The 24,198-nt window shown below is 41.6% G+C and overlaps 1 protein-coding gene across 1 annotated transcript; it reads right to left on the reverse strand.

Moving 5' to 3' along the window:
* Positions 1–4,468: 4,468 nt before the first annotated feature.
* Positions 4,469–22,407, reverse strand: LOC120062990 (arginine/serine-rich coiled-coil protein 2-like). Its single transcript, XM_039013050.1, has 10 exons — positions 22,281–22,407; positions 14,589–14,745; positions 14,293–14,333; positions 9,894–10,063; positions 9,650–9,766; positions 9,351–9,473; positions 5,950–6,026; positions 5,590–5,858; positions 5,269–5,358; positions 4,469–5,173 (listed from the first exon to the last, which is right to left on the reverse strand). Exons 1-10 carry the CDS (start codon positions 22,284–22,286, stop codon positions 4,988–4,990), a joined length of 1,236 nt encoding a protein of 411 aa, XP_038868978.1. The 5' UTR covers positions 22,287–22,407; the 3' UTR covers positions 4,469–4,987.
* Between the last annotated feature and the right edge of the window lie 1,791 nt (positions 22,408–24,198).

Below are 24,198 nucleotides of genomic sequence, written 5' to 3' on the forward strand. Positions count from 1 at the left end.
GTTTTTGTTTTCACTTTGTCATTATGGGGTATTCTGTGTAGATGGGTGAGATTTAAAAAAAGATTTAAACCGTTCTTAATTCAGGCTGTAACAACAAAATGTGTAATAAGTCAAGAGTATGAATACTTTCTGAAGGCATTGTATATACAACAGTACAATACACTAGAATGCAGTTAAATCAACTAGCCATGGAAATTTGGCAAAACCATGGATAACTGTACATGCTGGACATACAACAGACTTATTTTCATAATGAAAACTAAGTGGGGTCTGATTCTGACAGTTCTAAATAATTGATAATATTCCATTTGCCCAATATTCCATTCCAGATTCAATGATTCCACATGTCAACCTCTTCAATTGAGTAACACAGTATAACAAGATCATGTAGGCTATGAAAAGACCAGTCAGTTCCTATTTCATCTGTTCCAACTCCAACTCAATAAATAGTCTGTAATACACTGTTGTAGTGTACTCTGTAGTGTACTCTGTAGTGGATTCTGTAGTGTTGTCGTTGCTGGATCACTAATGCTCATTGATTTGACAGACCCCCTCACAAGAACCAAATGTGTGTGATTTGACTGGATGTCTGAAGTGGTCGTTTTTTTATTCAATATAAAGACAGGCAGTTGGATTCAGGCAGGGGTGGAAAGAACGCTGAAATACACTACTTAAGTAGAAGTACTGTTACTTTAATGACATTTTACTAAAATGGAAGTAGGATTTAGCCTGATACAAAAAGTGGGCTCCAGAGACCTACCTGCACCTGAAATTCCGATAATGACCATTTGGGACTGCTTGATGACAATAGAATGAATTTCAGCACTGGGTTTGACATAGTCATGAAATGTAATTTATCCTCCAGATATTTCACAATGCTATTGTGAGAATTGATGGATATCCTTTACCAAATGTATGTAATTATCAAATTTGCAATTTAAATTACACTACACGACCAAATGAATGTGGACACCTGCGCGTCAAACATCTCATTCCAAAATCATGGGCATTAATAAGGAGTTGGTCCCCCCTTTGCTGCTATAACAGCCTCCACTCTTATGGAAAGGCTTTCCACTAGATGTTGAAACATTGTTCTTCCACACCGATCTCGACAAACCATTTCTATATGGACCTCACTTTGTGCACAGGGGCCTTGTCATGCGGAAACAGGAAAGGGCCTTCCCCAAACTGTTGCCACAAAGTTGGAAGCACAGAATCGTCTAGAATGTCATTGTGTATGCTGTAGCGTTAAGATTTCCCTTCACTGGAACTAAGGGGACTAGCCCGAACCATGAAAAACAGCCCCCAGACCTCCTTATTTCTTCTCCACCAAACTTTACAGTTGGCACTATGCATTGGGGCAGGTAGTGTTCTCCTTGCATCCGCCAAACCTAGATTCGGTCGGACTGCCAGATGGTGAAGCGTGATTCCTCACTCCAGAGAACGCGTTTCCACTGATCCAGAGTCCAATGGAGGCGAGCTTTACACCACTCCAGCCGACACTTGGCATTGCGCATGGTGATCTTAGGCTTGTGTGCGGCTGCTCGGCCATGGAAACCAATTTCATGAAGCTCCCGAGGAACAAATTATTGTGCTGACGTTGCTTCCAGAAGCAGTTTGGAACTAGTTAGTGAGTGTTGCAACCGAGGACGCGCTTCAGCACTCGGCGGTCCTGTTCTGTGAGCTTGTGTGGCCTAGCACTTCGCAGCTGAGCCGTTGTTGCTCCTAGACGTTTCCACTTCACAATAACAGAACTTACAGTTGACCGGGGCAGCCATATCAGGGCAAACATTTTATGAACTGACTTGTTGGAAAGGTGGCATCCTATGACGGTGCCACATTGAAAGTCACTGAGCTCTTCAGTAAGGCCTTTCTACTGCCTATGTTTCTCTATGGAGATTGCATGGCTGTGTGCTTTATACACCAGTCAGCAACGGGTGGGGCTTATCCACTAATTTGAAGGGGCGTCCACATACCTCTGTATATACAGTACCAGTCAAAAGTTTGGACACACCTACTCATTCAAGGGTTTTTATTTATTTTGACTATTTTCTACATTGTAGAATAATAGTGAAGACATCAACACTATAAAGTAACACATGAAGTAACACATGTGGAATCATGTAGTAACCAAAAAAGTGTTAAACAAATCTAAATAGATTTTATATTCTTCAAAGTAGCCAACCAGCTTCATGAGGAATGCTTTTTGAACAGTCTTGAAAGAGTTCCCAAATATGCTGAGCACTTGTTGGCTTCTTTTCCTTCATTTGACCAAAAAGGAGAGTGATGGAGTGCTGCATCAGATGACCTGGTCCAACTCATCCCAAACCATTTCAATTGGGTAGAGGTCGGGTGATTGTGGAGGCCAGGTCATCTGATGCAGCACTCCATCACTCTCCTTTTTGGTCAAATTGCCCTTATACAGCCTGGGGGTGTGTTTTCGGTCATTGCCCTGATGAAAAACAAATGATAGTCCCACAAAGCGCAAACCAGATGGGATGGTGTATCGCTGCACAATGCTGTGGTAAGCATGATGGTTAAGTGTGCCTTGAATTCTAAATAAATAACCGAGTGTCACCAGCAATGCACCCCCCCACCATCAAACCTCCTCCTCCATGCTTCATGGTGGGAACACACATACAGAGATTATCCGTTCACTTACTCTGCGTCTCACAAAGACATGACGGTTGGAACCAAAAATCTCAAATCTGGACTCATCAGACCAAAGGACAGATTTCCACTGGTCTAATGTCCATTGCCCGTGTTTCTGGATTGACTGACCTTCATGTCTTAAAGTAATGATAGACTCTCATTTCTCTTTGCTTATTTGAGCTGTTCTTGCCATAAAATGGACTTGGCCTTTTACCAAATAGAGCTATCACCCCTCCCTTGTCACAACACATCTGATTGGCTCAAACGCATTAAGAAGGAAAGAAATTCCACAAATTAACTTTTAAGTGACTACCTCATGAGCTGGTTGGGAGAATGCCAAGTGTGGCTATTTTGAAGAATCTCAAATATAAAATATATTTTGATTTGTTTAACACTTTTTCCGGTTACTACATGATTCCATGTGTTATTTCATAGTTTTGATTTATTCACTATTATTCTACAATGTAGAAAATAGTAAAAATAAAGGAAAACCCTGGAATGAGTAGGGGTGTCCAAACTTTTGACTGTTACTGTAGCGTGTCAGTGATTGAGACTAATGTGTTTTATGTCCCCGGTAGCAGTCATGTAATGTGTTGTTAATTGACTTTGGGCCAGTTAGCCATTGCCAGATTATGCCCCCAAAAAATAAATAATTTTATCATTCATGTTCGAGTTTTCAAATCAAATCTTATTGGTCACATACATGTTTGGCAGACGTTATTGCGGGTGTAGCAAAATGCTTGTGCTTCTAGCTCCGACAGTGCAGCAAAATCTATAAAGTAATATCTAAGTTTCACAACATATACCCAAAATACACATAAAACTAAGTAATGAATTGATTAATTCAGAGCGGCATTGGACTAAGATACAGTGGCGTAGTATAGAGTACAGTATATACATATGAGATGGGTGATGCAATATTTACAAACAATTAAAGTGACTAATATACCATAGAATAGAGTACAATTTACACATATGAGATGAGTAATGCAAGATACAGAGACAAAGTGGCTAGTGATTCCTAATCTATGTCTATAGGCAGCAGCCTCTGATGTGCTGGAGATGGCTGTTTAACAGTGGTGTAGTATTGAACACAATACAGTATATACATATGAAATGGGTGATACAATATGTAAACACAATTTAAAAGTGACTAAGATACCATAGAATAGTGTGGAGTGCATTTTATACATATGAGATGAGGAATGCTAGATACGGAACATTGGCTAGTGGCTAATGATCCATTTCTAAAAGTGGTGTGACCCAGGCGGTGATACAGCCCGTCAGGATGCTCTCAATTGTGCGTCTGTAAAAGTTTGTGAGGGTTTTCTTTAGCCTCCTGAAGTTGAAGAGGCATTGTTGCGCCTTCAACACCACGCTGTCTGTGTGGGTGGACCATTTCAGTTTGTCAGTGATGTGTACGCTGAGGAACTTGAAGCTTCCACCTCCTCCACTGTGGCCCCATCGGTGGATAGGGAGGTTGCTCCCTCTGCTGTTTCCTGAAGTCCACAATCATCTCCTTTGTTTTGTTGACATTGAGTGAGAGGTTTTTTCCTGGCACCACTCCCAGAGCCCTCAGCCTATAAGGAGGCGTCTCATCATTGTTGGTAATCAAGCCTACTACTGTTGTGTCGTCTGCAAACTTGATGATTGAGTTGGAATCGTGCTTGGCCATGCAGTCATGGGTACTTAGTCAATGCTGTATGCATCCTCTCTCAGCAAAAAGCCATTCGGAAATACGTGTTTGCTACACCCACAAAAAAATGTTGTAGCTGTGTATAAAGCATTCATGGCCAAAACAAACACCAAGCACCACTTCTCAACACAAAGGGACTTTTATTTAAAGGACATATGTAACACTATTGTTCACTCCTTCCATGAAACCATCGGATGCCTGCTAAACATCTTAGTAGTATGATCCACTCTTACATTTCCATTCAGTAGAAAGGAAACGGAAAGATGATATAACGGCTACATTTTGAGATTATGATCTGAAGCCATTTGTAAAGACTCCTGGTAAATATATGTAAACAGAATTATTTCACTTGATCTACCATTAAAAATGTATACAATTTGAGTAAAAAACAATATGCAATCACATTTCTAACAGAAGTCTAAATCTAGCCAGCATCACTCAAACTATTGCATCATTCTGAAAAGATGTCCAGATTTCTTAACACTCAGTATCTATTTACATGGGAATGTTCCAAGACGTGAGATTGTTTCTAAATAAATTACAGATCCAATGCAACAACATCCATGCAAGCTTGAGTGCTAGCTATGAGGAGAGACCTATGAGGAAGAAAGCAAGGGCAAGCCAGTGCATGGTTTGGCATTAGATCGCATCCATGCCCCGTGAGAATGAAGAGCCAAAGCCTAGTCCCATGCCTCTCTGAGTGTGGGTCTGGGACCTGGCCATCTCGTACTGAACGTCAAGGTTATGGAACATCTCCTCCTGCTGCTGCAGGGTCTTCAGGCCTTCGTCGTTGAGTGGCTTTGAGGCCTCACCTTCCTCTTCCCCCTGACAGGACAGACATCTCAGTGTTAGAAATACAAGGCTCTGCGCAGCATGGTCCCCAATTAAATGAGAAAATAAAAGGACTCGGTTATACATACTTTGATGCCCATCAGTTTACGAAATTTAACATTTTGGTCCTTATTTCCAAAGTTCAGCTTCTCCCACAACTCAGCTGTCTGGGACTTGTCCTTCAAAACCAAACAATTTGAATGTATTAGTAATTTGCAACAATCGAGCCACCATGAGCAGAGTTGCATGTTTTTTTCGTAGCGTTTTCTTTTCATTAAGTCACTAGTTGTACATTCCGGACAGAACAAAGCACACTAACGATAATCGGCCCCATCAGATAATAAACAGCGTAGACTTATTGCACTACATTTTCTGTATTGCGTACAAGGGATTCAAAAATAAAATCTTACCCCTTCCTTCTTTCCCTGCCAGAGCTTCTTCCTTTTCTTCTCCTGTTCTGCAAACTTCAGGGGGTTGACAGCTGAGGGATTGTAATAGCTGGGCACAGCAATGCCAGTCTCTGCTAAGGTTTTGGCTTGTAGGGCTGCCATCTGCGCTGCCATGGCGATCTGGGGCGTGACCTGTGTCCCAGAGGCCAGGAGAGCTGCCACGTTGAGGACAGGGTGGGTAGCAGCTGCAGCAGCAACTACTACTGTGTCAGACGGCAGGGGGGCTGGCACTAAAAACAATACAAAAAAAAAGGTTTGAGGTTAGTGATCAGTTTAAGTCACTTTGAATTAGGTGCAATTGATAGCCGAGAAGTGTCTCACCTGGAGGTACCTCCTGATGCTGTTTCTCCAACATCTCCTTTTCTTTCTGCTCTTGCAGTTTCTTTGCCCTTTCCAACCTGGAGATATAGAGAAAAGACAGTGAAGGGTGTTCATATTTGTCAGCTAGGCTTTGGGAGCAGAATGATAGATTGTCCACTATCAAATAGAGATACTCAAGAAACAAATCATGAACCCCACAGTTCCTCTAAGGGTGTTTTCACATATAGTCCCCATTAAAAGAATCGATCTCAGTCCATACAAAAATGGTGTGGAAGAACTTGACTGACCTGCACAGAGCCCTGACCATAACCCCAGTGAACACCTTTGGGGTGAATTGGAACGCCGACTGCGAGCCAGGCCTAATCGCCCAACATCAATGCCCGACCTCACTAATGCTCGTGGCTGAATGGAAGCAAGTCCCCGCAGCAATGTTCCAACATTGCTATGTTTAGAAAGGAACCAAGATCTTTTTCCAACAGTCACTCAATACACACTCAATACACTCAAGCCATTCAAATCAGAATGTGTTGTCGGACAGCTAAATATACCCACTTATATTTTGGAAGCTAATAGACTGCATTTAGTTAAAATATGAGACAATTGTAATTAGAAGATACTATTAACCCTGTCTAGAGTCTGGGGAGGGGGGAATTATTTTAAGACGGTCATACCAAGGAACATTTAGCTATTTGATTTTACATTTTAAGACCCCTTAAAAAGGTACCCGGGGAAAAAAATTAATATTGGATGAAACATTGAATTTGGCATTACTGCTATTAGCCAATAGAAACACATTGAATAACAGATTCACTACATGGAACAGTCAAAAAAGAATATCAAACGGAAGTTTGTTCCGAAGTGTCTGTCCTATATCTGAGATAAGAAAGATCAGGAAACTTTTAATGACCTTTTTCTTTTTTTCTTTTTTAACATGTATTTATCCCCTATTTTAGGGACTAAACTATCTCCACATAAGGTGCCTTCAGAAAGTATTCAGACCCCTTGACATTGTCCACATGTTGTTACGTTACAGCCTTACTCTAAAATAGTTACTTAAAAACTATTCCTCAGCAATCTACACACAATACCCCATAATGACAAACGTAAACAGGTTTTGAAATTTTTGCAAATGTATAGGAGATACCTTATTTACATAAGTATTCAGAACCTTTGCTATGAGACTCGAAATTGAGCTCAGGTGCATCCTGTTTCCATTGATCATCCTTGAGATGTTTCTACAACTTGATTGGAGTCCACCTGTGGTAAATTCAATTGATTGGACATGATTTGGAAAAGCACACACACCTGTCTATATAAGGTTCCACAGTTGACAGTGCATGTCAGAGCAAAAACCAAGCCAAGAGGTCGAAGGAATTGTCTGTGCAGCTCCGAGACAGGATTGTGTCCAGGCACAGATCTGGGGAAGATTACCAAAAAATGTCTGCAGCATTGAAGGTCCCCAAGAACACAGTGGCCTCCATCATTCTGGGTCAGGGAGGTGACCAAGAACCCGATGGTTACTCTGACAGAGTTCCAGAGTTCCTCTGTGAAGATGGTTGTCCTTCTGGAAGGTTCTCCCATCTCTACAGAACTCAACCAACCAGGCCTTTATGGTAGAGTGGCCAGAAGGAAGCCACTCCTCAGTAAAAGGCACATGAGAGCCAGCTTGGAGTTTGCCAAAAGGCACCTAAAGGACTTCCAGACCATGAGAACCCAGATTCTCTGGTCTGATGAAACCAAGATTGAACAAAGAGTTCTATCTCACGTCTGGAGGAAACCTGGCACCATGTCTATGGTGAAGCATGGTGGTGGCAGAATCATGCTGTGGGAATGTTTTTCAGCGGCAGGGACTGGGATACTAGTCAGGAACGAGGTAAAGATGAACGGAGCAGAGTACAGAGAGATCCTTGACGAAAACCTGCTCCAGAGCTCTCAGGACCTCAGACTGGGGCGAAGGTTCACCTTCCAAAAGGACAACACAGGAGTGGCTTCAGGGACAAGTCTCTGAATGTCCTTGAATGGCCCAGCCAGAGTCCGGACTTAAACCTGATTGAAAATCACTGGAGAGTCCCATCCAACCAGACAGAGCTTGAGAGGATCTGCAGAGAAGAAAAGGAGAAAAATCGCCAAATACAGGTGTGCCAAGTTTGTAGTGTCATAACAAAAACGACTCAACACTGTAATTTCCTGCCAAAGGTGCCCGAACAAAGTACTGAGTAAAGGGTCTGAATATCTATGTAAACTGGTACCGGGGACCATCAGATGAGTCTTGTGAGTGTCCTAGAGCTAAACGGAGAACACCATTGTGTTCTTGAGTCTTGGCTGTCAGAGGGGTCATATTAGCAGATTAGTGTGTAGCCCAAACAGTTCGGATGCTGCAGACAGAAATTGGCAGAGGAGGCTGTACTGACTTCAGACAAGTCTTGTGAGGGTTGTGGACATCCTAGAGCAAAATGAATGCCATCGTGTTCGTGAGAGTCATCTTTCAATAGAGTGGTCATAACCGTTCGGACGCTACAGACGTTTTTGTGACAAGACCGATTTGAGATGTCTTATGGTCTGACAAACACCGCTCTAGCTCTGCCACCTTTCACCGCAGATGCGGAAGGGCGATATCAGTGGTTGCGGTTGATTGAGACACAGACCATGCAAAAAAACATCGCTCTAGCTTAAACAGACAGATTTTGATGGGGATTTTCTATTACGTTAATTTGATTTCCACGGGGTCGCGGAAGTTGTAGGCTAAGGGTTAACATGCAAATATTATTGGTGAGAGAATAAATAGCAAGAGAACAACTGCAGACTAAATAATGATGTTACCTAAATTGTTACTACTGCACCTTTAAGAGCTAGAATAGATTTGTACCCTATGTTGCGATTCTCACGAAATATGTTGTCTTCTCACACTTAAAACCCCACAATAAATAAACAGCTCTCTTAGCCTATAGATCACATATTGCAAACAAATAAACTGAACTAAAAATTCTAGACATTTTGGAATTTCTGTGCATCTTTGACAATCGCTAATCAATATCCAAAAACAGGACACTTTTTCCTGCGAAGCTGCACATCACCAGCTTTCTTTTCTCGCACCAATGTGAGGGTTTATGGCAGGGGAAACGGTGTTGCAGTAGTCTAGTGTGGTGCCGGAATACTGACAAGCGAACCTAGGGAGCTTTGTGTTCACAATGGAACCGGAACACGGAATTCAAACAAGCCGAACTCAGACCAACTCTCGAGATGGTCTCTGTTCGGTTTGAATCGGGGGGGGGGGTCTTTTGAGAGGTACGAGTTCCTTTGGGGTGATCACACTGCACAAAATATTAAGCAAAACCACACTGAGTTAACAAAAATTGTCTGAAAGGGACCAAGTGTGAAAACACCCTAAGATGCTGCGGTACCTTCTGGCCAGGGCCTCTTGTGCGTCCATGGCAGTGTTTCTGCCCCGGAAAGCCTGGGGGCTCACAGACCTGCTACGACTCTTCTCTTTTCTGTGCACTTTCTCATTCTTCTTCTTCCGCTCCCTAAAGAGACATTATAGCATTTCAAGATCCACAGAAAGATCTGCATTCAGTCACACAACACAATTTAAGAGACACATGGTGACTAACTGACGAAGAGTGGCAAATGTGAGGGACACAGGAGTGGTTACTAAAGACAAACACAGAAAATGGTAGGGAAAGAAGCAAGCGAAATGCACCTGCTTTTGCTCCTGCGGCGGTGTTTGGTCTTTGAGCCCGACCGGGACCTGGCCCTCTTCTTCTTCTCCCGCGGGGAACGCGATCTCAGTTTGTCCCGACTTCTGCTGCGATGACGCCTAAAACCAGACAAAATGCAAGTTTTATTCTTATAAAAGAAAACATGCAACTCACTCTACCCAGTTTACTGTGACCAATCTCAATACATCAAGTCATCATGTAGCATCTCACTGAGCCTAGACCCACCTGTCGCATGAGTGTGACCTGGAGTGGCTCCGTCCCTTCTTGTCTTTGCGCCGGTGTCGCTCCTCCCCGTTCTCTGCAGAAAGTCTCTCCCTGCCCCTCTCAGTCTGCTCCGGCAGATCATCCTGCTTGCTGTGATATTTTGATGGCTTCTCAGAGTCCCTCCTTTGTGCCTGTTTTAAGAAGAAGGTGTCTCTTTCAGGAAAATAGTGCAACAAAGAGTTAGTACAACTGTTTGATACAGAAGATACCAAAGCATGTTGAGAACTCATGCTCACTTCAGACATACATCCCCCTCATATTTAGAACGACTGAACACCAGAAACCAAACATTTCTTTACAACATGACCGACCATGACCGGATATGTCAGAAGGGTAAATAGCTTGACGGAGCTACACTGTCAGTCCACTTTTTAACTGCTTGTTTAAATGTTGTTTTTCCCCACTTTGTGAGTGCAACTTTTTTATTCATCTTATTTAACAAGGCAAGTCAGTTAAGAACAAATTCTTATTTACAATGGCTGGGGCCTACCCCAGCCAAACCCTAACCCAGACGACGCTGGGCCAATTGTGCGCCACCCTATGGGACTCCCAATCACGGCCGGTTGTAATACAGCCTGGAATCGAACCAGGGTCTGTAGTGACACCTCTAGCACAGATGCAGTGCCTTAGACAGCTGGAGATAAATTTGATAATGAAATGCCCTCCAATGTACCAAGACACATACTCGAACTTGTAGCACGTAGGTTTTGTCAAATCTACCACCTACTCAAGTGCACCAAGTACAGTCACTTCTTAGTTTTGTTTCAATCATATTATGGAAGGCACATAAATTAAACACCTTATATAGTACCCAAAACTCAATGTAGATTATCGTGGATCATCACCTCTGAGACAGCTTTAATACATACGTTTTAATTCAGCACTTTATTCCCTCCCCAATCTACAAGTGCATCCAGCCAGGAAGATTTCAATGGTGGGCTCAGAATGAATTTGGATTAATAAGGTTACAGCCAGCAGACTTCTTTGACTTGAGCTTGAATTGAACCCAGTAATAGGCAATTGAACCCAGGAAAAGGCTAATGTTAATTTCCTTTATTTGCAATTATTTTCTAGGAGGCAAGTATAAGTTTGAATGGCTGATAGTTACCTGTCCGAGTAGTAGGCATATAATTTTGCTATGTCAGCAGCGTCTTCAGTTCAGTGTCTCTTCGTGCTTTAGCACGCTGAGTATGATTTATTGTAGAAATGTTATCATGTGATCTACACACAGGATTTATTAAAAAAATAATCTCATACAGTACCAGTCCAAAGTTTGGACACCTACTCATTCAAGGGTTTTTCTTTATTTGTACTATTGTCTACATTGTAGAATAATAGTGAAGACATCAAAACTATGAAATAACACATATGGAGTCATGTAGTAACCAAAAAAAGTAACCAAGTGTTAAACAATTCAAAATATATATTTGAGATTCTTCAAAGTAACCACCCTTTCCCTTGATGACAGCTTTGCACACTCTTGGCATTGTCTCAACCAGCTTCATGAGGTAGTCACATGGAATGCATTTCAATTAACAGGTGTGCCTTGTTAAAAGTTAATTTGTAGAATTTCTTTCCTTCTTAATGCGTTTGAGCCAATCAGTTGTGTTGTGACAAGGGAGGGGTGATAGCTCTATTTGGTAAAATACCAAGTCCATATTATGGCAAGAACAGCTCAAATAAGCAAAGAGAAACGACAGTCCATAATTTCTTTAAGACATGAAGGTCAGTCAATCCGGAACATTTCAAGAACTTTTAAAGTTTCTTCAAGTGAAGTCGCAAAAAACATCAAGCGCTATGATGTAACTGGCTCATGAGGACCACCACAGGATTTTAATTTTAAAATGTAACCTTTACTTAAGTAGGCAAGCCAGTTAAACTTCTTAGGGATAGCCCCCTTTTCCCATTTTTTTTTTGCCTAAAATGACATACCCAAATCTAACTGCCTGTAGCTCAGGCCTTGAAGCAAGGATATGCATATTCTTGGTACCATTTGAAAGGAAACACTTTGAAGTTTGTGGAAATGTGAATTGAGCGTTGGAGAAAAACACAATAGATCTGGTAGAAGAAAATCCAACCATCTTTGAAATGCAACAGAAAGGTCCCAGTTCTAGCCATCACTCTGGTTGTAATTCCGATGTCCACAAGATGGCAGCAGTGTGTGCAAAGTTTGACGGATAACTTGAAGTATGAGCGAACTACATGACATTTAGTGTGCAGTCACCCAGGTACATTTGGGCAAATCGTGAGAGACATTTGTATTCATATTACATTTTTCTGCAAGAATATTGTCAAATCTGTATACTTGGACTGATTCAGCTTTTCCAGTATTTGTAGCCATATTATATGTTCAACATTTGCAAAAGAACCAGTTTTCATAACTCTGAATATTCTTATAATTTTTGTCCAAAAAGAAAAGGCATGCTGTCGCACAAGGTTAGCAGCTACATTTTACGACAGACACAGGGTTTCCGGATACTCCCGCGAAGCCCAGCTCATTGGCTATCTAGCTAGCTTTGTATGACCCCAATTGATGCTTATTTGACAAAGTTAGAGTCGATCAAGTGAAGACCGCCCGCGTCATCGTCGTGCTATGAAGGCATCGCTCTCTGACCAAATACGGTGTCCTATAGAATTTTCTACACCCCTAATGACATAGTGAAGTCTGGTTACGTTCTAGGATCTCTGAGGAATACATACAAACGTGATCTGACTGGTTGAACCAACATTTAAGGTGAGATTTTCAGATTCCTTTCTTTGAAAATTGAACGAGTGGAAATACAAAATCGATCGTGCATTCTAGATGGACCTTTTTAAGGGTATGAAAAAGGATTTTATTTAACAAAACGACACTTCATGTTATCTCTGGGACCCGTTGGATGATAAATCAGAGCAAGATTTCAGAATGTACACATTTCACCTTCAGAGGTGAATTTATCAAACTTATCACGGTGGAAAAAAAAGTGTTTTGTTGTTAAGAGCTCTCCTCATACAATAGCATGGCATTTTTTCGCAGTAATAGCTACTGTAAATTGGACAGCGCAGTTATATTAACAAGAATTTAAGCTTTCAGCCAATATAAGACACTTATTTGTACCGACATTTGTTGTTTCGCTGCATGATTTACAACTGTCCCGTTGACGGGACGCCTATCCCTAAGAAGTGTTTAAGAACAAATTCTTATTTACAATGACGGTCTACCGGGGAACAGTGGGGTAACTGCCTTGTTCAGGGGCAGAACGACAGATTTTTACATCAGGGATTCGATCCAGTAACCTTCTGGTTACTGACCCAACGCTCTAACCACTAGGCTACCTGCCGCCCCAAAGGAAAGGAAGACCCAGAGTTACCTCTGCTGCAGAGGATAAGTTAAGAGTTAACTGCACCTCAGAATTCAGCCCAAATAATTGCTTCACAGAGTTCAAGTAACAAACACATCTCAACATCAACTTTTCAGAGAGTGCGTGAATCAGGCCTTCATGATCAAATTGCTGCAAAGAAACCACTACTAAAGGACACCAATAATAAGAAGAGACTTGCTTGGGCCAGGAAACACAAACAATGGACATTAGACCGGTGGAAATCTGTCCTTTGGTCTGATTACTTCAAATTTGAAATGTTTGGTTCCAACCGCCGTGTCTTTGTGAGAAACAGAGTAGGTGAACGGATGATCTCCGCATGTGTGAATGAGAGGGATGGAGTGCTGCATCAGATGACCTGGCCTCCACAATCACCCGACCTCTACCCAATTGAGATGGCTTGGGATGAGCTGGACCGCAGAGTGAAGGAAAAGCAGCCAACAAGTGCTCAGCATATTTGGGAACTCCTTCAAGACTATTGGAAAAGCATTCCAGGTGAAGCTGGTTGAGAAAATGCGAAGTGTGTGCAAAGCTGTCATCGCGGCGAAAGGTGGCTACTTTTAAGAATCTCAATTATATTTTGATTTGTTCAACACTTTTTTAGTTACTACATGATTCCATGTGAAATGTCATAGTTTTGATGTCTTCACTATTATTCTACAATGTAGAAAATACAAAAAATAAAAAACCTTGAATGAGTAGGTGTCCAAACTTTGAACTGGTACTGTATATATTCTTCACCATCTACTATGGCTACACTCAAGTGACCAAGGATAAGTTAATGAGACATATCAAAATAAATTTTTAAAAACATGTCAGTTTTTCCATTTAAGTAATTCCATTAAGTCTCTTAGTATGCTTTGATTCAGGTTTCATTGCCTACAGTGTTGTTTGGTACTTACCATGGTCAACAAAAAACAAAAAAGACACTATTGACATTCAAGATGGTGACAGTACTCCAGCCTACTTTTAGTTCACTAAAATTAACTAAGATTAGTTACCTCTTTGCTCCTGCTCCGACTTCGTCTGTGCTTTTTGTCACCTGTAAAAGTAAAACGATGAGAACAGTGACAATTCTACTGCACTATTAAATTAGGATTGACTCCGATGAGTCACCTGTAGTGCTTGACTATTTTGGACTGTTCTATCAACAAGGTACAGCTGCTCTAAGATTATGTCAAATCCAAATAACATGACCAGTTTCTGGGATGTGACCTACCAAGTGAACATAACAAAAATGTATTACCAAAACTACAAACATCATTCAGAGTTATCAAATTTAGTGCATTTAACTCACTTGATTTGCGTTTCCGGTCCCTGGAGTGTGACCTTGATCGTGAAGGATGGTATTTGGAGCTTCTGGGGGATTTGGATGATTCCATAGTGTGTTTTCTTCTGTCCGTGTAAAGAGAGCCCATCAAGGGTAGCAGGTTGGTCGAGTCGGCATCACTTGCCTAAATTAAAGTAAACACACTGATCAACCTTACGGTTGATTTGTTCTTTAAGCAGCACTTCGGGAAGACAATGTTTCAGCACAAAACAGCATCCCAACCAGGACCAGTGGTGTAAAGTACATGAGTAAAACTGCACCGATATGACATTTTTGGCCGATACCAATATCCAATATATTCCTTGCCAAAAAAACGATACCAGTAACCGAAATTCAAAGTTTTAGCAGCCTTTTAAGAATTCTAGTACAGTTAAATAGTTACACACAGCAGTCTAAGGCACTGCATCTCAGTGCAAGAGGCGTCACTACAGTCCCTGGTTCGAATCCAGGCTGTATCACATCTGGCAGTGATTGGGAGTCCCATTGGGCGGCACACAATTGGCCCAGCGTCGTCCGGGTCTGGCTGGGGTAGGTCGTCATTGTAAATAAGAATTTGTTCTTAACTGTCTTGCCTAGTTAAAGGTTACACACACACACACCACACTGACTAAAAAGTTATTTTGTTGGCATTTACACATGTCCCCATTACCAGTAAAACATAATCAAAACCCATTTCTTTCACTTGCTGTGCTGTTTCGTTGTTCATTTGATCAGTCGTTTCATTCTCAACCAGGATTTCTATGGAACGCCGTTGGGTCTTTGCGTGTCAAAAAAGATACATGCCAAATAATTATCGACATAATCTGTTTCAGTAGCTATAGTTAGCTAGCTAACTATATAGCTAGGTGTCATCTTCTAAAATAACCCTACTTTATAAGACAGTTCTTATTTGATTAACTTCTTATGGCTGGAGGCAGTATTGAGTAGCTTGGATGAATAAGATGCCCAGAGTAAACTGCCTGCTACTCAGTCCCAGAAGCTAAGATATGCATATTATTAGTAGATTTGGATAGAAAACACTCTGAAGTTTCTAAAACTGTTTGAATGATGTCTGTGAGTATAACAGAACTCATATGGCAGGCAAAAACCTGAGAAAAAATCCAACCAGGAAGTGGGAAATCTGAGGTTTGTAGGTTTTCCTATCCAATATAGTGTCTTTGGGGTCATATTGCACTTCCTACGGCTTCCACTAGTTGTCAACAGTCTTTAAAACCTTGTTTGCTGCTTCTACTGTGAAAAATGAGTGAAGGAGAGCTCTTTGAGTCAGGTGTCTGGCATGAGCTGACCACGCGCTCTCCCGTGAGAGTGACCTGCGTTCCATCGCATTTCTAAAGACAAAGGAATTCTCCGGTTGAAACATTATTGGAGATTTATGTTAAAAACATCCTAAAGATTGATTCTATACATTGTTTGACATGTTTCTACGAACTGCAATGGAATTTTTTGACTTTTCGGCTGACATGCCGAAAAGTCAATGCACGTCATCAATTTGGATTTTGGAACTAAACGCGCGAACAAAAGGGACGTATTTGGACAAATTGTGGGCGTTATCGAACAAAACAAACATTTATTGTGGAACTGGGATTCCTGGGAGTGCATTCTGATGAAGATCATCAAAGGTAAGTGAATATTTATAATACTATTTCTGACTTCTGTTGACTCCACAACATTGCGGATATCTGTATGGCTTGTTTGGGCTCTGAGCGCTGTACTCAGATTATAGCATGGTGTGCTTTTTCGGTAAAGCTTTTTCAAAATCTGACACAGCGGTTGCATTAAGGAGAAGTTTATCTAAAGTTCCATGTATAATACTTGTATCTTTTATCAATGTTTATTATGAGTATTTCTGTAAATTGATGTGGCTCTCTGCTAAATCACCGGATGTTTGAGGCAAAACATTACTGAACATAACACGCCAATGTAAACTGAGATTTTTGGATACAAATATGAACTTTATCAAACAAAACATACATGTATTGTGTAACACGAAGTCCTATGAGTGTCATCTGATGAAGATCATCAAAGGTTAGTGATTAATTTTATCTCTATTTCTGCTTTTTGTGACTCCTCTCTTTGGCTGGAAAAATGGCTGTGTTTTTCTGTGACTAGGTACTGACCTAACATAATCGTTTGGTGTGCTTCGTCGTAAAGCCTTTTTGAAAATCGGACACTGTGGCTGGATTTACAACAAGTTTATCTTTAAAATGGTGTAAAATACTTGTATGTTTGAGACATTTTAATTATGAGATTTCTGTTGTTTGAATTTGGCGCCCTGCAGTTTCACTTTCTGTTGTCATATCGATCCCATTAACGGGATCTCCGCCATAAGAAGTTTTAATGGTGGTTGGACCCATCTATGTGAAGCTATCCACAATAAGGATAAGGCAAAACAGTGGAATTTGTGGTTAGCCTTCAAAATAAATGGCATAATTCTACTATTTGTATTCATTTGCATCACTGTCAATGACATACTTTTATTTTGAAGGCTAACCGCAAATTCCATTATTGTGCCTAATCCTCATTGTGGCTAGCTTCACAACACATAACCCGGTCCGGTCGAGACTCACAAGCCAGATGAAGCCAGCTGGCTGCTTATAACATTAGCTTGGGCAACAGGGTTAGGTAGCTGGCTAGCTATTTATTTTCATGAACTGAAGATCAATTTCAAAAGGCGAACAACAATACTTACAACCTTGCTAAGAATAATGAAAATGATTGCAGTTTCTATGGTCATTGTTTTCAGGCTGGTTGTATTGGTGATAGCTAGGTACCAAGCTAAAGCTAGCTACCCCCAGAAGTTGCGGTCGAACAACTGATGCTTTATTACCAACGCGGTATTGTAAACACATCGTTCGTTGCCGGTGCTTGCTTGTTTGCTGACTTTATTGTAAAGCTTTGACAGTGCTACTGTATCTTTTTATACACGCAAAGACCCAAACAGCGTTCCCTAGTATGTATGTCGTGAAGCTAATAGCAGTGACGCTATTACTGTGTAACTCCGGTAGGGCAACATCTGAAAAATAGCGCACTTGGCAGTGTGTACCGGTGCTCGACCGGTCGGCGAAAGCCAACATCACCCACGACGGAGAACGGTTGATTGTCAAGGACAATGAATTCCATTATCTTGGCTTTAATGGACTTGGCCTTTGAGTTGTCTTTGAATTTTCTTACTCTTCCAAATGACTGCTCGATCCACACAGCAGACATTGTGTGGGCTAGGTCAGGAATACTGTGTTGCACCTGTAGCGCAAAATTTTACATGCCGTTATTACATCATGTACATACGTTATATAGGTATGCACGGTAGCTTGACATCGGTTTTTAACATCGGCCGATACCGCTGTTGGCATTTTTAGCTAATATCGGCCGATTCCGATATGTTCGCTGATATATCATGTATCCCTACTTTAAAGTACTACTTAAGTCGTTTTTTTGGGGTAGCTGTACTTTACTATTTATATTTGACAACTTTTACTAAACTACATTGCTAAAGAAAATTATTTACTTTCTACTCCATACATTTTTCCTGACACAAAAGTACTTGTTACATTTTGAATGCTTAGCAGGACAGAAAGTGGTCCAATTCACACACTTATGAAGAGAAAATCCCTGGTCATCTCTACTGCCTCTGATCTGGCGGACTCACTAAACACAAATGCTTTGCTTGTAAATAATGTTGGAGTGTTGGAGTGTGACCCTGGCTGTACGTAAAAATTTAAAAAATTGTGCCGTCTTGTTTGCTTAATAAGGATTTTTAAAATGATTTGTACTTTTACTTTTGATACTTAAATATATTTGAACTACATTTACTATTGATACTTAAGTATATTTAAAAATCAAATACTTTTAGTCAAGTGGTATTTTACTGGGTGACCTTCACTTGAGTAATTTTCTATTAAGGTATCTTTACTTTTACTCAAGTATGAGAATTGAGTACTTTTTCCACCACTGACCGGCACCACTACGTTCTAGGGAAGATGAACGATGACTCAACCGGCTGTGTTATCCCACTGAGCTAAAGACATTAATTCAGAGGGCAAACACTAGTTTTCAGGTCTCAGGCAAGGTTACTCATCAGTCACATCAACTGGGCCCTTACAGACTTTGATTTGCTTCAGATTGCCCAACATAAAATGCTGGTCGTAGCTATATCGCTAACGTTAGCTAATTGTCTCCAAAGTTACCAACCCTCCTCCTGGACAGCTACTGGGTATGCAGGCATTTGCGCTAAGTCAACCAAACCAACACCTATTAAAGTACCCGATGGGCATTTAGCTAGATACAAATGGAGGCTGCAAGTGGCAAATCAACATAATTGCTAACGTTAGCTAGCTAAGTTAACTACGGGTGTTTTTACAGTCAGTCCTCTTTAAAATAATCGATCTCAGTCCTCTTTAAAGTGAACTCCGGGGTAAAAAAAAAAAAAGCTAAAGAACTCTGTTCTCTTTGTATTCACACTGCCCTTGAATTTGAATGAGGACTCACCTCTTTTGCCAGTTCACTTCACCTATTTCTTGGTCCGAGTCCTCTTTGCATTCACATTGCTATTAGAAAGGAACCAAGATGTTTTTCCAATATTCACTCAATGTAGTGGGTTTTTACAAAGTGCAGGACAAGCCATTCCATCAGAATGTGTGGGAGGAGGAGGAATAATGGCCATGGGCTGTTTTCCATGGTTCGGGCTAGGCCCCTTAGTTCCAGGGAAGGGAAATTAATGCTACAGCATAATGACATTATAGACGATTCTGTGCTTCTAACTTTGTGGCAACAGTTTGGTGAAGGTTCTTTCCTGTTTCAGCATGACAATGCCCCCGTGCACAAATCGAGGTCCATACAAAATGGTGTGGAAGAACTTGACTGACCTGCACAGAGCCCTGACCAGTGAACACCTTTGGGATGAATTGGAACGCCGACTGCGAGCCAGGCCTAATCGCCCAACATCAATGCCCGACCTCACTAATGCTAGTGGCTGAATGGAAGCAAATCCCCGCAGCAATATTCCAACATATAGTGGAAAGCCTTCCCAGAAGAGTGGAGGCTGTTATAGAAGCAAAGGTAGGACCAACTCCATATTAATGCCCATGATTTTGGAATTAGCTTTTCGACAAGCAGGTGTTCACATACTTTTGGTAATGTAGTGTACCTACTTACATTTTGGAAGCTAATAGATTGCATTTAGTTAAATGGTGAGACATAATTGTAATCAGAAGATACTAATAAAATGAAATGTTATTAGTAACAATAAATTGCAGAAGAATAACTGCAGATTAAATCATGCTGTAATTTTAAATTGAACACCCAATGTAGGCTACGGCCCTTTTGACTCTGTCAATCACCGTATTCTTATCGGCAGACTCAATAGCCTTGGTTTTTCTAATGACTGCCTCGCCTGGTTCACCAACTACTTCTTAGACAGAGTTCAGTGTGTCAAATCGGAGGGCCTGTTGTCCGGACCTCTGGCAGTCTCTATGGGGGTACCACAGGGTTCAATTCTCGGGCCGACTCTTTTCTCTGTAGATATCAATGATGTCACTCTTGCTGCGGGCAATTCCCTGATCCACCTCTATGCAGACGACACCATTCTGTATACTTCTGGCCCTTCCTTGGACACTGTGCTAACTAACCTCCAAACGAGCTTCAATGACATACAGCTCTCCTTCCGTGGCCTCCAACTGCTCTTAAACGCTAGTAAAACCAAATGCATGCTTTTCAACCGTTCGCTGCTCGCACCCCCGACTAGCACCACCACCCTGGACGGTTCCGACCTAGAATATGTGGACAACTATAAATACCTAGGTGTCTGGTTAGACTGTAAACTCTCCTTCCAGACTCATATTAAACATCTCCAATCCAAAATCAAATCTAGAATCAGCTTTCTATTTCGCAACAAAGCCTCCTTCACTCATGCCGCCAAACTTACCCTAGTAAAACTGACTATCCTACCGATCCTCGACTTCGGCGATGTCATCTACAAAATAGCTTCCAATACTCTACTCAGCAAACTGGATGCAGTCTATCACAGTGCCAACCGTTTTGTTACCAAAGCCCCTTATGCCACCCACCACTGCGACCTGTATGCTCTAGTCAGCTGGCCCTCGCTACATATTCGTCGCCCGACCCACTGGCTCCAGGTCATCTATAAGTCTATGCTAGGTAAAGCTCCGCCTTATCTCAGTTCACAATAACAACACCCACCCGTAGCACAAGTTCTAGCAGGTACTGATCATCCCCAAAGTCAACACCTCATTTGGCCTGCTTTCCTTCCAGTTCTCTGCTGCCAGTGACTGGAACGAACTGCAAAAATCGCTGAAGTTGGAGACTTATTTCCCTCAACAACTTTAAACATCAGCTATTTGAGCAGCTAACCGATCGCTGCAGTCCATCTGTAAATAGCCCACCCAATCTACCTACCTCATCCCCATACTGTTTTTATTTTCTTTCCTGCTCTTTTGCACACCAGTATCTCTACTTGCACATCATCATCTGCTCATTTATCACTCCAGTGTTAATCTGCTAAATTGTAATTATTCGCTCCTATGGCCTATTTATTGCCTACCTCCTCATGCCTTTTGCACACACTGTATATAGACTTTCTTTTTTTTCTCTACTGTGTCATTGACTTGTTTGTTATTGGCTTGTTTATTGTTTACTCCATGTGTAACTCTGTGTTGTTGTCTGTGTCACACTGCTTTGCTTTATCTTGGCCAGGTCGCAGTTGTAAATGAGGACTAGCCTACCTGGTTAAATAAAGGTGAAATAAAAAAATAAAAAATAAAAAGAGCTAGAATAGATTTTGTACCCTGTTGCGATTCATAAAATACGTTGTCTCCTATTCAAACTCCACAATCAAATAAACATTTTACGAAGCTCTCAGCCTTTAGATCACAAAATTGCAAACAAATAATCTGAACTAAAAACTCCACACATTTTGTAATTGCTATGCATCCTACATTTTTGGGGGAATTGCTGACAATCCCTAAAAAATATCCAAAACAGCACACGTTTTTTCCGCGACCCTGCACATCACAATTGTCTCTCTTTTTTAGCACCAATGTGAGGGGCTATGGCAGGGGAAACGGTGTTGCAGTAATCTAGTGTGTGGTGCGGGAATAATGACAAGCGAATCTAGGGCGTTGAGTGTTTACATTACCCTAAAAAAAGGGAACCGAACCTAACTCAGATCACCTCTCGAAATGGTTTCAGATCGGTTCGGGACTCGAGGGGTCTGAGTTCATTTGGAGTGTTTTCACTGCACAAACAATTAAGAGAACCGCACTGAGTTCACAAAAATTGGCTGAAAGGGACTGAGTGTAAAAACACCTACAAACGTTTGCTACCTAACGACGTTGCTAGTTTGCAAAAGACTCCTGCAACTCAAGGTACATAGTTAACTAGCGAACGTTAAATTATATAGCTAGTTAGGTAACTAGTTAACACTAACATAATCCGATAAAGTAGAATTTCCATATATTTCCAAAATCAACAAGACAAAGCTACCAACTACTACAGCAACTAGCTACTGACGTTAACTCGCTAGGTTGTCGACATGGCTGCCACGGCAAAGACGCCATCTTGATTAAACAAAACATCTTTAAAATAGAAACAGCTAGCATAAATGATTATATGAACTCGATGGTAATGTATTTGGTGAACACTTACCGCCATGAGTCACTTGAAGAACCCCCGTAAAAAAATAAATGTGAGTTGTTCTTTCTGTGCTGTCGTTGAGCTTCGTTCGGTGTTCCAGCAAATTCCTCCCACTTCCAGGCCGTTCTGTTACAACAGAGAGCGGAAGTGGCGGAGTAAGAGGTTTTACTCCGATCACAATTTGTCCACGACAATAAACCCATGAAGTGAGTAATTTTTGTATGGTGGTCAATGAGTGTCGAATTTGGTCAACAAACAATAATTGCAAATTTTCTGGATGAATCTTATTTGATAGAATATAAGTTTCGTAATGGTTAGTTTGTTACGAATGCACAGATATAAGTGGACGCACTTGGAAAAACTACTTTATATTGGAGTTAATTAGGTCAACACCAGCAAGGCCTGGGGCCCTGACAGTATTCCAAGGCGCAATCTCAGCACATGTGCAGATCAGCTGGCAGGCATATTTTTGGTAATTTTCAACCTCTCTGTAATCCCCACATATTTTATGATGACCACAATCATTCCTGCTCTCCACACGGCCCTCACCCACCCAGATAAAAGGAATACCTATGTGAGAATGCTGTTCATCACCATTATCCCCTCCAAGCTCGTCACCAAGCTTAAGACTCTGGGTCTGAACACCTCCCTCTGCAACTGGATCCTGGACTTCCTGACGATCTGACTCCAGGTGGTGAGGGTAGGCAACATCACCTCCACCACGCTGACCTTTAACATAGGGTCCCCACCGGGGTGTGTTCTTAGTCCCCTCCTGTACTCCCTGTTCACCCACGACTGTGTGGCCACACATGACTCCACCACCATTATCAAGTTTGCTAACGACAAAATGGTGGTAGGCTTGATCACCGGCGATGATGAGTCAGCCTACAGCGAGGAGGTCAGTGGCCTGGCAGTGTGGTGCCGGAGCAACAACCTCTCCCTCAACATCAGCAAGACCAAGGAGTTTATTGTGTGTGTGGGGTGGGGTGGGGTGGGGTGGGGGTCGAGCATGCCCCATCCACATCAACAGGGTGGCAGTTGAGCAGATAGACAGCTTCAAGTTCCTCGGTGACCAAATCACTAAAGATGATCCAAACACACACGCACAGTCGTGAAGAAGGTGCGACAGTGACTCTTCCCTCTCAGGAGGTTGACAAAGTTTGGCATGGGCTCTTAAATCCTGAAAAGGTTCTATAGCTGTACCATTGACAGCATATTGACTGGCTGCATTACTGCTTGGTATGGCAATAGCACCACCCCTCAATCACATGGCGCTACAAAGGGTTTTGCGGATAGCCCTGTACATCACTGGGGCCGAGCACCCTGCCATCCAGGACCTCTATATCAGGCGGTGTGAAAAGAAGGCCCAGAAAATCGTCAAAGACTCCAACTACCCAAGTCATAGACTATTTTCTCTGCTGCCACACAGCAAGAGGTACCGGTGCATCAAGTCTGAAACCAACAGGCTCTTGAACAGCTTCTATCCCCAAGCAATATGACTGATAAATAGCTAACAAAATAGATACACGGACTGTTTACCCTGTATCTTTATTGATCTTTTATTTCAATATTTGCACTGTCTCTATGCACTGTTACTCCAACACACACACAAACACCCACTCCATTGTTTGTTTACTCACACATAATATGCACATACAGTGCATTTGGAAAGTATTCAGACCCCTTGACTTTTTCCACATTTTGTTACATTACAGCCTTATTCTAAAATTGATTAAATAAAAACAATTCCTCATCAATTTACACACAATACCCCATAATGACAAAGCGAAAACAGGTTTTTAGAAATTGTACCAAATGTATAAAAAAAACAGAAATACCTTATTTACTTAACTATTAAGACCCTTTGCTATTGTAACAGTTTTGCTTCCGCCCCTCTCCTCGCCTCTACCTGGGCTCGAACCAGGGACCC

This window comes from Salvelinus namaycush, chromosome 18, assembly GCF_016432855.1.
Source record: "Salvelinus namaycush isolate Seneca chromosome 18, SaNama_1.0, whole genome shotgun sequence".
Lineage (NCBI taxonomy): Eukaryota > Metazoa > Chordata > Actinopteri > Salmoniformes > Salmonidae > Salvelinus > Salvelinus namaycush.

What these genes read in the sequence shown, in the direction of transcription:
- LOC120062990 (XM_039013050.1), bottom strand. An exon ending in CGCCGCAGGAGCAAAAGCAG is followed by an intron (nt 9,474 to 9,649) that starts GTGCATTTCGCT and finishes ATGTCTCTTTAG; the next exon opens with GGAGCGGAAGAAGAAGAATG. An exon ending in CAAGAGGCCCTGGCCAGAAG is followed by an intron (nt 6,027 to 9,350) that starts GTACCGCAGCAT and finishes CTATATCTCCAG; the next exon opens with GTTGGAAAGGGCAAAGAAAC.